This window comes from Scatophagus argus, chromosome 9, assembly GCF_020382885.2.
Source record: "Scatophagus argus isolate fScaArg1 chromosome 9, fScaArg1.pri, whole genome shotgun sequence".
Taxonomy (NCBI): domain Eukaryota; kingdom Metazoa; phylum Chordata; class Actinopteri; family Scatophagidae; genus Scatophagus; species Scatophagus argus.
This window is the reverse complement of record NC_058501.1, coordinates 17,383,405-17,398,065: the sequence shown is the minus strand read 5'-3', so window position 1 is coordinate 17,398,065 and position 14,661 is coordinate 17,383,405. Positions and strand designations below refer to the sequence as shown.

The 14,661-nt window shown below is 40.0% G+C and overlaps 1 protein-coding gene and 1 pseudogene across 1 annotated transcript; both read right to left on the bottom strand.

Moving 5' to 3' along the window:
- Positions 1-495: 495 nt before the first annotated feature.
- On the bottom strand, positions 496-10,607 carry cops7a (COP9 constitutive photomorphogenic homolog subunit 7A). Its single transcript, XM_046399271.1, has 8 exons — positions 10,460-10,607; positions 7,385-7,507; positions 5,739-5,814; positions 4,907-4,995; positions 3,832-4,034; positions 3,605-3,710; positions 2,621-2,790; positions 496-1,122 (listed from the first exon to the last, which is right to left on the bottom strand). Exons 2-8 carry the CDS (start codon positions 7,505-7,507, stop codon positions 1,083-1,085), a joined length of 807 nt encoding a protein of 268 aa, XP_046255227.1. The 5' UTR covers positions 10,460-10,607; the 3' UTR covers positions 496-1,082.
- A 375-nt stretch (positions 10,608-10,982) lies between these two features.
- On the bottom strand, positions 10,983-14,613 carry LOC124064244 (annotated as a pseudogene).
- Positions 14,614-14,661: the final 48 nt, after the last annotated feature.

Sequence of the window (14,661 nt, the reverse complement as noted above, 5' to 3'; positions counted from 1 at the left end):
TTAAATGAAACAGGATCATAATTTTGCTGTCTCCTTTCCTCTCACTATTGCTGCTGGTCAGCTAATTGCCACCATTAATGTCATGCAGGATGGAGAGCGGAGAATTTAGAGAGAACAGAATCAAAAGAGTAAGATATGGACAGGGCCAGCATGACGAAGGCAATTTTGCCTTCGTGATGGAGGTACAAGAGAGGGTGGCAGGCAATTTCAACAGGCAATTTTGACATTGAAATAGAAGCTCTGGGCAAAACATACTCATATGAAATATGAATGCACTTGGTGTATGTGTGTGTGTAACCATGCTGGTTGCGCACAGGGGAAGCCTTAGCTCTATAATACATTAGTCTCTTTGGGGACATGCCCTAATTAATGGCTTGACCTGCTAACGGGTAGCCCCCTTCTGTGAGTTAACATTTAGCTGTGCACCCTCCAGAGATGCACTTTGAAGCGCATTTAATAAAAGAAGTGACAGTGACATTAATGAGACAGTCGGGATAAGTACAGAGCTTCGATTTATTTCCCAACAATTTATACTCAGACTTTATACATGTCTCAACTCAGCTGAGAGAAAGAATACAAAGCAATATAGAATTAATCTAAACCAAAAGAACAATTTTAAACCAAAAGAGATAAACACATATGCGTCAAAATACACTGATCCTGTTTCTGGTCAAAGGCAACTGACTCCTGCTGCAGACTGTTCTACTTTGATGTGTTACAAGTGCTGTGTGTGTGTGTGTGTGTGTGTGTGTGTATGTGTGGTGTGTGTGTGTGTGTGTGGGGGGGGGTATATACACTGACGGTCCACCTGTTAGTCTATTAAAAACTGCATGAGTGAATGTCACATCTGTCATTTCCTTCAGTGTGTGTGTTTCTGAATCCGTCATAGTGAGATTTGGTGACCAAAAAAAGTTCCCATGAAGCCTCCTGGTTTTATTGTGGCGAGTGTATGTGCCAAGGGTGTCCGAGAACACTGGTCACATCGTTTAACACATCTGTTTTTCCATTGACATGTTCACGTATCCGTTAATCAGTGACAGTGTCCATCAGTGCTGCTGTCTCCACATCTCAGCCGGTTGTGTTCAGTTGGACTTGGACCAGATCTTCCCACTGCCGCGCAGCCTGAGCAGGAAACAATCAGGAAGAAACACTGCATTGGTGCTTTGTTTGGGATTCATCAAAAATAATGTTATGATTCACTTTATGTTTACTTTCCACTTGCATTACTAAACCAGCATAATCCTGATGCAACCTGGGTGCCAAAGTGTCTTTGTGTTACAATATTTAACATCAGTGTTTTTGCATAGAAATTGATCACAGTGGATTTTCTATTTCTGCAAATTAAAAAGAATTTTTGCAAAGAACCTATTTCTAATAATAACTGCTGCACAATTAGTCCCATCCTTTAAATAGCTTTATAAAGAAATGGTGTCAAAACTCATTTTAATTCGAGGATTGAGGTTAAGCTATCATTAATTTGGATTTCAAAACATTAAGTGGATCTTCATTTGAATGAAGTGCAGCGCTGAGTGATGAAAATTACAGGGCTCTATGCTTCATCGAAATGTGACAGGCAGCCAGAAAATAATCACTGCTTTCTGTTCGGCAGCGTCAACATAAACAGCAGCAGATGAGCTAAGCATCTCCTCTGATCACTGGAGGGGGAGACGGTTCTTTCAAGAGGGGAACACGTGGGGCATTTGTGTATCCAGTGACATTTTACAATCCAGGACAGATGTGAAATTAGCCATCGGTAATTGGGCCAAATGCAAGCAGAACAGAACGAGTGCCTGATAGCAGGGTTAGAACATCGCTGCAAAACACTGATGCACATCTGATAATAAAGCTACTTCATGCACAGGCTCATGCTCACACACACACACACACACACACACACACACACACACACACACACACACACACAAACCACTTAGGCCAGCAGCTGGCTTTTTAACGTTTATTGAAAAAAAAAAATTGGAAACATGGTGGGTTCTCTGTTGCATTAACTTTGCACTCTCCAAGAACATTGGACTAATGGCTTTAATTTCGTGTTTTAGGTAGACTTTTTATAGTGCTGTGGTTATAATGAGGTAAATTTGTAGTTATATGGCACCTCTCAAAAACCACTGTAACAAAGTGCTTTACAGAACAAAAGAAGACACAGCATTGAAAGAAACTTAATGGGAAAAAAACCTCTAGAGTCAGCCTCATGCAGCTTTTTGTTCCAATTCTGTGGCTTGTAGGAATAAATAGCATTTCTCATTTGAAAAAAAAACAAAAACAAAACAAAAAAAAAACAAAAACAAAAAACAGACACACAAAGTTGATTTAGAAGCGTGCAAACAAGTCTGAATAAAACATCATTTAAGTAAACTATTCTCCAGGGTCAAACATATTTTGATGTGTTTAAATTCTGAAATGTGTGGCCGTGCTTTAGAAAAATGAATGCAATTTCTATGCAAACACGGGGGGTGCGTTTGAATGTAAAGCACATAACAAACTCTGCGCAGCCGAACTACACGTCCACAATATTTGGCTGCCTCCTTCTAAGCATACAGACACATAAACAACAAAACAAACAAACAAAAAAATAACACAAAGTTGATGCGACAGTACTCACCCTTTCACCTTTGAACTTTTTTTGCCTGGCTGTCGTGGTTCCTGAGAGGAGGCGGGGTCTCGTGGCTCGGCAGGCTGGTCTGCATCCTGATTGGAGGCGGCTCCAGCAGGGGCGGGGCCTGACGACGGAGAGGCAGCGCTGGCCTTTAACGTTTTCTGTAGGTTTGAGACCTGAGGGTGAACAGTGAAAGAAGGAAGAGGTTAAGTGGAGAGAAATTAAACATTAAAGATTAAAGAGGAGATATGAGTTAAAGGATAGGTTCATATTTTTTCAAGTCGGTCTTAACACATTAGTCATGCCCCTACATGAACATAGTAATTGTACTGTTCCTACTGGCCATTAAAAGATCTCCTCTTAATGCACTTCCAATGTAAATGATGGGAGACCATAAGCCACAGCCGGTATAAAAATGTATTGAAAAATTTAAATGAAGCTAATATGAGACCTCAGCTGACTGATTTAGTGAAATAAAGTGGGTAAGGCTACAGTTCATTTGGTACAGATTTAACTCATTGCGTTTCCACAGACAGCATTTCCATGCTGAGCAGCATTTGAATTTTGACTGAATTTCATGAAATGAGGACTGTATCTTTTAATGTACCTTTGCACAGCATGAAGATGGTGAATTTTGTCCTCCATCACTAACATTAGATACTACACATAGTAGAAAGGGATCTCTTTACAGCCAGTGTGAACATGAAAAATGATTACAGCAACCAAAAACCTGTTTCAAACTTCATATGGGAACCAGACTGTTGTTTTGACACAGAAGAACTGGGACCCTATCATTTAAAGTTAGAACACAGTGCAATAAGAGTTTACCCTCAAACAAAACGCAGAGAGAGGAAATATGCAGTCAGGGGGAAACTAAAATACCACAAATAGCTGGAAGCATAAAAACAGAGATGCGGAAGAGTCACATTTGCTGAATTTTCTGGGGGGAAACAGTGAGAGAACTGTAGGCAGGAGGGATGAGGGACTGACCTCTGTTTCCACTTGGACTTTGACCTTTAGCTGGCTCTCTCTGTATTGGTTTGCCCTAGAGACCTGCTCCTCAATACCACACAACACCGCCTCACACCCCGTACACCTGAGAGAGAGAAGACAGACACGGAGGGCGGTGGAAAGCCCACGGTCAGGACTGAGGAAAACAGATAATTGAGACATAAATCTAAAGCGTGTGCACGGACACACGCAGAGGTGATACTGACCACTCCTGCAGCGTGTTGATTATGTTTGGGAGCTCATTGGGGCCCAGGTCACGACCCACGCTGCAGTCTACCTCCACCTGCTGGTTCCTCTGGTCCAGTTTGCCCTGGATGATGTCACAGTAAACGGCCTCGATCAGCAGGTCCTCCAGCTCGCGCACATTCTTCAGCTCGAGCTGCTGCAGGAGCAACGAGTATGGCAGGCACTGAGGGGAAGACAGACACCACAAGACTTTAATCTTCCTATACTCTCTTCCTTTGAACCAGGGTATGCAGTCAGATAACTTTTAAGGGTTTGATGGAAAATGACAAAAAAAAAAATGTTGAACTGAAATTGCCTATTTGTCTAAATGTCACTGCCAGGGGAAGAGCAAAGACTATTTAACAATCCTCCACTGGGCAATTAGAGAGTTCAAGCCTACAAACAGGGAAAGCGGTGACATATTAAAAAGAAAAACAGGGCCAAGAATGAAAGGAGCAAAGGTAGTGGACAGTGTAAAAAATAAATAAATAAATAAAAAGACAGCGCTGGTGAGAATAATGAATCAATTTATCAGGAGCAGACTAAGAAAAGGTCATAAGCAGTACGGTGACCAAGTCTCTCTTTGAGAATGAGACCCAATGTCTTACTGAGACTACCTGTCTAAATAAAGGTTAAATAAAATGTTGAGTGTTAAGAGAAACGTCTTTTAAAAAAAAGAACATTTATCATGCACATGGACAGATGGATAAAATATCTAAAGTGCAATGAGCAATACCGGATGTGCTGTTAACTTTCTTGAGAAACTTGAGACTGAAAGACTTCTCTGTTGCTATGATTCAAATTTAGCTGATATAAAAACACCCACAAGCTTAAAGTCACCGCAAACCTCACATGAACTTTTTGAAAAGACAGCAAAACCATATCTAAAAGCAGAATTGTTAATACATCATTAATATCTTGTTTTATGAAGCCTACGGCAATATATTGGCTGCAGAAAATAGATTTATTTTTTTCCATTTTTAAGACAAATACAACATTACAGTTCATTAGCACTTTTAGGGGAAGAACTGCAAAGGGAAAAGAGTGAACCAGTACCTTGAGGTTAGATGCCAGACTGATGATGGAGAGGTGGCGGAGTTTGTTTCTCTGTGCAGGTGTCAACTCTGGAAGAGAGGCTGCTCTCTCTACATCAGCAGACGAGACCATAAAGTCACAATGGGAAAAACATACCAGAGCAGTGTGTAAGTGTCACTTTGCTGAGGGCCAACTAGTCACACATGATAGCGACACTACTTATTACTTTGGAGTGAAATATTACAGAGAGACATACAGGTGAGTGTAGAGCTGCTTAAGCAGTCAGAGAACAGAAGTCAGAAGGAAGTCAGTCTCCAGTGACTGTGTCTCCTGCTTCCATACTCCCCTGGTGACAGGACTCACCCTCTGAGACAGCAGCTCTGACAGCTCCTCTAAGGGCTCCACTACACAGCTCTATGAAAGCAAATGTGCTCCCTGACGGCGTGACTCGAAAGGGAAGCAAACAATAAAGTAGGCTACATTCTTTTTCCAGGCTATTGGTTGATATTCAGCATAAAATTAGACATAATTAACATTCCTCTTCTTGTTGAAGCTTCCTGATGCATTGCAAAGACAAAAATTAACTCACAAAAGATTAGTTTATTGTTCCTTTGTGCCAGCACTGCTGTGAAACAATCATCAGCCAATCAGAACGCCTGACAAAAAGTTGCACAAATAGATTAAAGCACTCCACTAATTTTGTCTGTGAATAACCTGCCTGCGGTGTCTCAGGTGAGGGAGCTTAAGCTGCTGTGTCAAGGTTCCTCCCTTGCAGCAAAGAAGTACAGCTCAGAATAAAAGAGTTGCAAGTCTGCCCTTTTACTTATTTACACCGTACTGCCAATGAAAATACCTTTGTAGTCGCAGTAGGTTCCATAGGCAAAGAGGTTGAGGAGCTGGTACACTGGTGCATGAGGGCCATTCTCCAGCTACAGTTGGGAGGGGAGATGAGGCGAAAGAGAAAATGATGTGGCAGAACTCAGAAGTAATGAGACTCTCTACATAGGAACTCAGCAAATGCATTCTGTCTATGCACAATAAGCAACTCTGAGGAGATTTCTTGTTGGGACTCAGTGAGCCAGTAAAAGTAAAACCTGAGAGCAACCACAAGTAAAAGAGAGAGCAACTACACAAAAACCTGAATACTTATAGTATACTTAATCTGAGAAGGGATGCATTCACATCTGGCATCCAAAACTGTCTCCAGCGACTCTGATCAGACTTCAAATTCATGTTCAGTATTCAAATGGTGAACCACTCAGAGCCGTCAGCTGACGTCTGTCTTCTGCAAGAATTTATATACAAATTTACCTGTCATAGTTAACACCTGGGAGGATACCTAGGATGCCAGGTTTAGCAAACAATTGCCACAACAGCCGCAAAATTTTTCCATTTAGATGTAAATGAGTCCAACTGCAGTTCATCTGATTTCTAGAAATTCCTGGCCAATTTAACAAGTGTTGTGCATGTCTAGAAAGCAGTGAAAAGCAAAAGAAAATATCCTCAGCTTTTAAGCCACTAATATTGTTTGAAAAGACGACACTTGAAAATGCAAGTGTTTATTCATCACCCAAGAAGAAGTCTGTACGTCAGAAAATATTATAAATAGCCAAATGTAGGAGATTTTTGATACAAAATATTATAAAGTACTGATAAAAAATAAATCAACAGGCTGTCCTAACTGTGGCCATTTGAGTATTTTCATTGTTTGAACCATTAGCACATTACTCCCTGTTGCTCACTCTGTGTATCGACCCGTGTAGTCTCGCTCCTCCTCTGTCTTTATCCAATGAAAGACTCTTGCAGATTTTACACCTGCTTTTCTCAGATGCTAAACTTTTCAACTTAATGTCCTCTGGATGCATTTTTCAGCAGTGCTGCCTGTCTTATATTCTACCAGAGCAAAACCTTGGTGTGGTCTTTTAGTAAATAAGGACAAATACAATAAGACTGTTCAGTGCATAAAAAAGGGATACAAATCCTTAGTAAATATCCCCTTTGGTCTGCATCCTTTCTAGGGATTTCCTTGAAGAATGGAACAATGGTGCTACACAATCCTTCTCTACATAACGTCTGCAGTTCACTCCTGAAATAGGGTGTTAACTGCGTATTGTCGGGCAAGTTTATTATACAACATACGTAATATGTCGCTAATGTACTTTTTGAAATTGATATCAGCATCACGCCCAGGATTTCTATATATAGATGTGTTGATTGGGAGCTGAGTTGTGACTGCGATTACATCATTGATTCAGAGATGAATACGCACTTCTACTTGCGTAAATGATAAACTTGCTCCAGTATGGTTAGAAAATGCACTTATGATGCTATGCTAACACATGCATCACTGATGCCTCTGAATGTGGTTTGGTTGATCAGACTCTCCATGTGTCTGGGATACATTAACACTTGTGAAATTAACTGTCTAGCTGTGATTAAGATGGATTTCCCAAAAGACATAAAGGGTAAGGAAGATAAAGTGAAAGAGAGCACGTTTACCTCTCTGACATTAGGCAGCTCCAGGATGTCAGAGAAGACGTAGAGGCCTGGGGTCTCCAGCAGAGAGCTGACAGCCTGGGCCAGTGCTGAGCCTGACAGAGACAGGAGCTGCTCCACCTCCATCTGAGGCCAGGGGACACAGGATAGAGACACATGGTTAGCAGGTTGGATGGAAAAACCACAGAGAGATGCATAAGAGCAGCAGAGTTGTGCAGAAAAAGTATGATAAAAATCAAGGAAGTAACATCTCTGTTTCCATCTTGCCTCTGCCACTGTCATCTCGGGACCCCGTTTCAAAATGTTCTACAAATACTATGTTAAGAACATCAAAACTCTCTTGATGAAGACACAGCACATGGGGATTTTTGTCATGACCCTCGATAATACAGTCCAGCCACTTATGGTCTTTTGAAAGGACACAGAATTGAACGAGCAATCCTCTCTTTTCATTTAATGTCAAACAGCCAAGTACTCTTGACAAAAGCACTTAACCTTCAAATTACCTGGAGAGCTAGTCAGATCGTGGAAGAGTAGCTGTACTATGTACCACCAATACAGGAAAGAAGGGTAATGAATGCCAAGCATCATCAAAACCTATTCCCTGGCTAGAGACGATGCAAATGCACTTTGGGCTAAGGGCAACACCAGAACAACTACCTAAGCAGTGAAAGGAATCTGCTTGTGCCTCCAGCAGATATTTAGCCTACAGGGAATAACCCCCCCCCCCCTCCATAAAAACAAACATACAAACACAAAAACCTAGGATTGTTTCCTGATTCAAAACCTCATGCTATTGTTTCTACACTTTGGCATGACAGGATGTCAGTTCTAATCATGTCCTCCAGTTCAAAAACGCCCTAACTGACAAATGTCCTATTGTGAGGAGATATCCTCTTGATGGGATATTTTAAGAACTTAATCCCAGAAGACACATCTTAAGACACAAGGTAGTTTAGCCTTACAGATACATAATAAAGTTATTACAGTTGCATCAGACCAGTTTCATTACCTGAGGCCATCTCATAAAATTAATGCAATGGAGAGTCTGGGTACACACTGCTGAGCAAAGCCTAATCTGACTGGTTCTTATTCATCTAAGTCAGAGCTTATCGTGCTGATGTATTGTAGGATTGTATCATCCTAAATCTGATACATTAAGATGCATACATACACATATTCCATATGCCCATATGTCCCACTGGACCTCCATCAAGAGGGTCTAAAGAACACATTGCACAGCAAGCTGTGCAGATCAGCAGGCATGTGTTGCAGCCAAACAAATTAACCTACACTGTTTCTGGAATCTTTTCATTTCAGGAATTTTTAAAAGTCAAATCAAGTGGTGAATATGAGGCTGGACTGCATCCATCTTTATACATCTATTAAATTTACTGGACAGACAGACCTGGCTGCATTTTTAGTTAGAGAAGGCTGGATAAATATGTACACAATATATTTTTAATATATGTATACAGACACCCCCCAAAGGATCCCATGCGAAAAGGGACACATACTTACTTATTATTATGAATTCTTTTGTGACACAGTAATGACCTTAGGTAATGAATATACTGTTGCTATTCTACACTTCTTCTCAATTCATTCTATTTATTAATGTCATCTATCTTAGTGTGTTATAACAGCATAATGACAACCAAAATAATTTGTACAAAATTACCACTCTTGTCCCAGTACATTTTGTTTCTTTTGTACAGTCCAATAGGCACTTCAAACTCTATTTAAAACATTTGGTTTTGTTATTATTGCTGCTTCATTGTTATGTGTGTTTTTGATAAATATGTGCCGTTTTGCAGATGAGCCATTGAACATCAGTGATAGAATATTTACTCAGACTTTCTACCTACAACATCAACAGAAAACTTTTGTGAACCCCTAACAACCTGCAGTCCGTAGCAGATGAGGAGAAACTCTAAATCTAGAATGCATGGTGTCTTGAGTTTGATTTCACTTTCGTAAACTTCAATGAAAAGTTGAAATAATGTGATACAGAATATACAGTATATGATATTGTCAAACAATCCAAGACAGAAATGACTTTAATGACCTTAAAGCTACTTATGGTAACTTTATGTTAAGGGGTAAACTGCATCTGGACACTCGGCAGTGGTGACAGGATTATTGCAATGTCCCAGTCAACTAAAAGCACTGTTACTTTAAAGAAATTAAATCTTAAAAATGTATGGAAGCAAAAAAATAAGCTCATGGAAAAGTTGTTTTTTTTTTTTTTTCGGAGAAGAACGTGACTGTTATGATATAGAGTAAGTGTGTGCTGCAATACAAAAGGCTGTGAGTTCAAATCATATTACTTGTCACAGTTTTAAGTATAAGTGTCAAGAATGGAAATAATTTATAATTATCAACAATTACAAATACTGCCTGAAATTTAACAAAAGTGTAAAATACTACAAAGTAACTGGTATTTATTTACATGTACGTCACTTCTACTCTTGCAGTGATGCTATTTTGAAGACTCGAACAGTAACAGAGAGATTTAAGTATTTATCAGCGTTAAATTCCACTGTCGAAGACACACTTTCACTTTCGCTCTGCTCACTTACAAAGTAAAATGATCAAGATTCAACCAAACCTTACACTGGTGATTCGACACTTTATGTGAGGTGGTGATCGAGGAATGAGGTAGCTAAGTAGTTTATGTCAGGTTTGCTCAGCCAAACTCCCTGTCTATGTATTAACGTTAGCTCCACCGCTAAATCAGCCGGCTAACCTTAAAGCTAATGACCTAATCTGTCAACTGTCAGCAATGCAAATGACAGACATAACGATTAGAATACAAAACGTGTATATCGTTTCAGGTACAAGGCTCTTTTTAGATTAACAGTCCTCATTAAAACAATGTGTCATGCTAGCTCGTTTGCTAAAAGCTCAGTGACCGCAAGTCTTTCCTTAACCGTTGATGTTAGGCCTCAGTTCATTCTAAGCTTTTCTAGTGATTTAAATCACTCAATTGTAGTCAGAGACAGACAGAGAAAGGCGATATGCACGTAAATCTGTCGGCAAAAGTGTTAAAATAGGAGTGTGTATACTCAGATTTACCTTCTTGTGTTGGTTTCTAGCCTAGCAGACAGCCTCTCGATTGTTCAGTTCTGCTGTCAGCACACGTACGACAACAAAGCAACGTAATCTTTGATTGGATAATAAAGTGAAATGGGCGGGACAAGTGTACCCAACGAGCTGCGTCCGTATCTGGGGCTCAGGGAGAACGGCGCCATCTAGCGGTGATGTGATTTACACCAGCAGGTGTAAAAAGTTCCAAAGAGTCAGGAGTCCCAAAATAAATCTGAGGGGGGTCACAAAACGATTAAAGGAAGGACTTTTGTCTTCTGCCTTGTCTTGAGTTGAAGTATGGACAGTTTAGGTTCTTTCTGCACAGTTTATTCAGTATCATCAACATTTAAAATGAATACAGGATGGAAACTTTAAAAAACATACATAAATAAATGATCTAATGCATTAAATATCAAAATAAATTTCTTTTATTTTTTACTTTATAACTTTAATTACATCCACCAATTCTTCTGGCTTCTTTTTTCTAGAGTATCCTGAAGTTAAACACACACACATACACACACACATCCCTCATGTCTTAAGTTGTCTTCTCCAGTGGACACAGTAACAGCACACAGTAGCTGACCCAATTAGGGGGAATGAGGAACAACTGTGCTGGTCAGCAGGACTCTGCAGACAGAGCGTTCATTTCTGTCTATGAATTTTGTTGATAGGTTCTGTTCAGTTCACTTACTCACTAGCACACACACACGCACACACACACACACACACACACACACACACACACACACACTAACATCCTGTTCCATAGTGTACAGTGTGGTAAAATGGCTGCTCATCTCCTCACAGCTGTCTCTACTCTTAAGCCAGTCCGCCTCATCCTTGCTGAAGTGGTAACACTGATGACTGACATGGAACCGTCAGACAAGACTCTCCCAGCACTGCTTAACTGTTAATGAGACCAAGTGTGACATAAAAAGATGAGGGAAATCAAAGACTGCAGGAAATGAAGACCATGTTAAGATTTGATCTACATCCTGCCTTTGTCCTGTCTTTGAACAGCTCCATCCAGAGATGGTATAGTCCTCACACAGCTGTGTGTAACGTCTCCACAGCTCATCCTGTGGTGGACATGAATGACTGTACCAAATTTCATGGCTGGCAGTCTGATAACTGAAAAGACCTTTCATGCAAAACAACAAATTTCAGCCTCGTGATGGCGCTGGAGAAAAAAGTCTGTAGAATTCATCCTGTGGGGAATGTGAATACTTCAGATATTTCAGTCTGCCCTAAATGACTGGTTGACATTTCCATCCACAAGAGTGTGGATAAAAACTAATGTAATTTTCATAATGTTGTGTTTTCTCACCCACCACTAATTTCTCCCTCTTCAGACATATGATGCTCCTCTGTACAGTTTGTGAGTCTCTGTAAGATTTTATTGCCGCCGTTGCTGGTATAATTGACTTTATATGAGCTCCCTGGTGACTGTAAAGACTTATCATTTGCAACATGAACTTTTTCTGGATTCATTGCCAGATATTTTTCCACATTTGTGCTTCCTGTCTTTATGTTTCCACTTAGCCTCTTCCTGTTAAGCATACTTTTTATGCTTTAATGACAGAAATTATTCTTTCTAAGAAAAGTATAAATCATGTAATCTAATAAAATACCTTAATGTGGCTTTCACTAAATGATTATGAAGAGTTCACAGACGCACATCACAGTATCTCAAATTAGGTTTAGGGGAATTAAAAATCAGTGATATCCGACCTTTTTATTCAGCATAACATTTACGGTATTTTACCACAATCAACTGTAAGCTGACATTTTTTTCTGTGGTTAGTGAATCACATCAGAGTTAGTGTGTATTACGAACACCAGGCCTTCTCGAAAAAACTAATGACATATTACCATTTCCTCGCAAGCCTGCTGATGTAAACCCACAGCTGCAAGTGCTGTACTGAGATTAATTGTGGCTAACGCAAAAATTTCACACATAAGCACAAAAAATACCCCAACGTGACAAAGTGGTGCGTAGGCTTATTTCATATTTTATGAATTAAAATTTGTGATGTTTATACTTTTCATATGGCAGACGTGGTTTACTGTGCAATCTGTGCTATGATATAGCAAATAAAGCGCAGCTATATAAAGTGCACATTTGTGGAAATACAACATTTGTATTTCCAGGTTAATCGACCTACAATAGCAATATCTAAGCACTAGGAATATTGACCAATAGTGATCCAGGACATAATGTGCTCTTCTATGCAGTATTCCTAAAACTGAATTAAATCAGTTCTTTCTCTATCAGGAGTTTTGCAATATGTCACACATCCAATTGTAATAGAAAAGTGTTACATATTCTTTTTATTTCCATCTCTTGTTGCAAGTCATCATTTTCAGATACTAAAACTGAGCTCAATTGCTTCTGTGTATGTGTGTGTGTGTGTGTGGTGGTAATAGATCAAGCACATACATCCCCAGTGGTGTTTGTTTTAAATGAGAGTGTCCTCACAAGCACATTATCAGGCTGAGCTGCCAGAGACTGTTGGCCCTGCAGGAGAAATATTTCACAATTATGGACTTTTGTGCTTTTTCTATTACATGACCCTCACTGGACTGGAGAGAGCGCTTTATCTTTTTTATTGCCAATTATAGGTGTCCAAAAGCACACTGAGCCAAAATAAAGAGAGAATAATCAGAGAGAGTGAGGATTAGAGTGAGACGGAGAGAGACAGACAGTCAGATGTGCATACTCAGACTGGAGGGCAGGGAACGCAGGAGGTTGTAAGACAGTGTGTATACTCACAGAGCACAGTCAGTGCAATGTTGGCACAGATGGAGGCCAAAAAGCCAATAACCATCAGGAGAGCAGTCTGACTCCTCAAACACTCCATGCCCTGCTTCACTCCCTGGGAGCCTGATAAGACACAAAACAGTCCACAGCATGGAGGCTGTCAATTCACCATTTTTAATCCTCTTGTGTGGCGTAGAGAGCAGACTTTAAGGAAAAACAAGGAGGCTGGAGAGCAGAACTATTTGACCAGAATTTAGCTTTAAAACATTTACCATTCCCAAAAGATAATACTGTACATCTGCTGAAAGTTAGGTCAAGTGGATGCAAGACTTTATTTGTGTCTTTTCTGTCACATACTCACAGAAACACCAGTTGTGGCCAAGTATTCAGCTCCTTGGGGAAAAGTGACAATGCCACACTGTGAAAACACTCTAGAAAGTTAAAAAAAAAAAAAAGAAGGAGAAAAAAAGTAAAAAAGTACAGAAATATTATCAGCAAATACTAAGCTTTTCTGGAGAACTCACTGGAAATTTTCTCATTTTTGAATCACTCTGATGCTTGGATTGAACTTCAGCTGGTCATCTTGACCATGTCTATGAGTCTAAATGCACTGAGAAGCTGATTAGATATTTGCATTAAGAAGATTGTGTACCTAATAAAGTGGCCCTGAGTAACAACCTGATGCAGCACAGATGATAAGTGAGAACTTTTACTTCCATACTTTCAATACATGTTGCTGATAATGCCTCTGTACATTCACCAGAGTAAGATTTACTTTTCCCTTCTGAGATGTGATGGAGGAGAGGTCACATTAGAGAGAAGAAAAGTCCAAGTCAGTCAAAAGTCAGATTTGGCTCTTAGACAGATGAAATCTTTCAATAACTTTGTCACAATTAAACACAAAATACCACTGCTATGTTCAAATGTGGGCCTGTTCCCTCCAGGTGTGTCCTGCAGGCTGGTGTAGTCTCTGTCCTCCATGGATGTAATGCCCTGTTAACACTCTTTCTCACTTCACACTGTTACCTCCTCTGGTCTCCAAAGGATTTGGTATCTCCTCTCCTAAGCAGCAATATTTCTTCTTGAAATTAAATTTGTCCCTGCTGGTTGATTTATCAAGGCACGTCCACCTGCCTACAACCCTGCTGCAGTGCTATAACAAATGTGTTCAGAGAGAAACTGGTTGGTTAAGTTATTCTTTCCCTTCAGCTAAAGAATTTCAGCTTTTTGTTAAGGGATTTCTAAAACTGTTAATCCAAAATGAGAGGTTGCTGGCTCTGTGTGGTGCTTTCCTCCTTGCTGTGGTGGTTTTTCACCTTCACCTTTCCCTGCATTGCACAATTCCAGTGGTTTCTTAACTCTGCAGCTCTGTTTGGAAACAAACATTTATCCTGGTCATGACAGATCTGTGATAGATGACATAGCA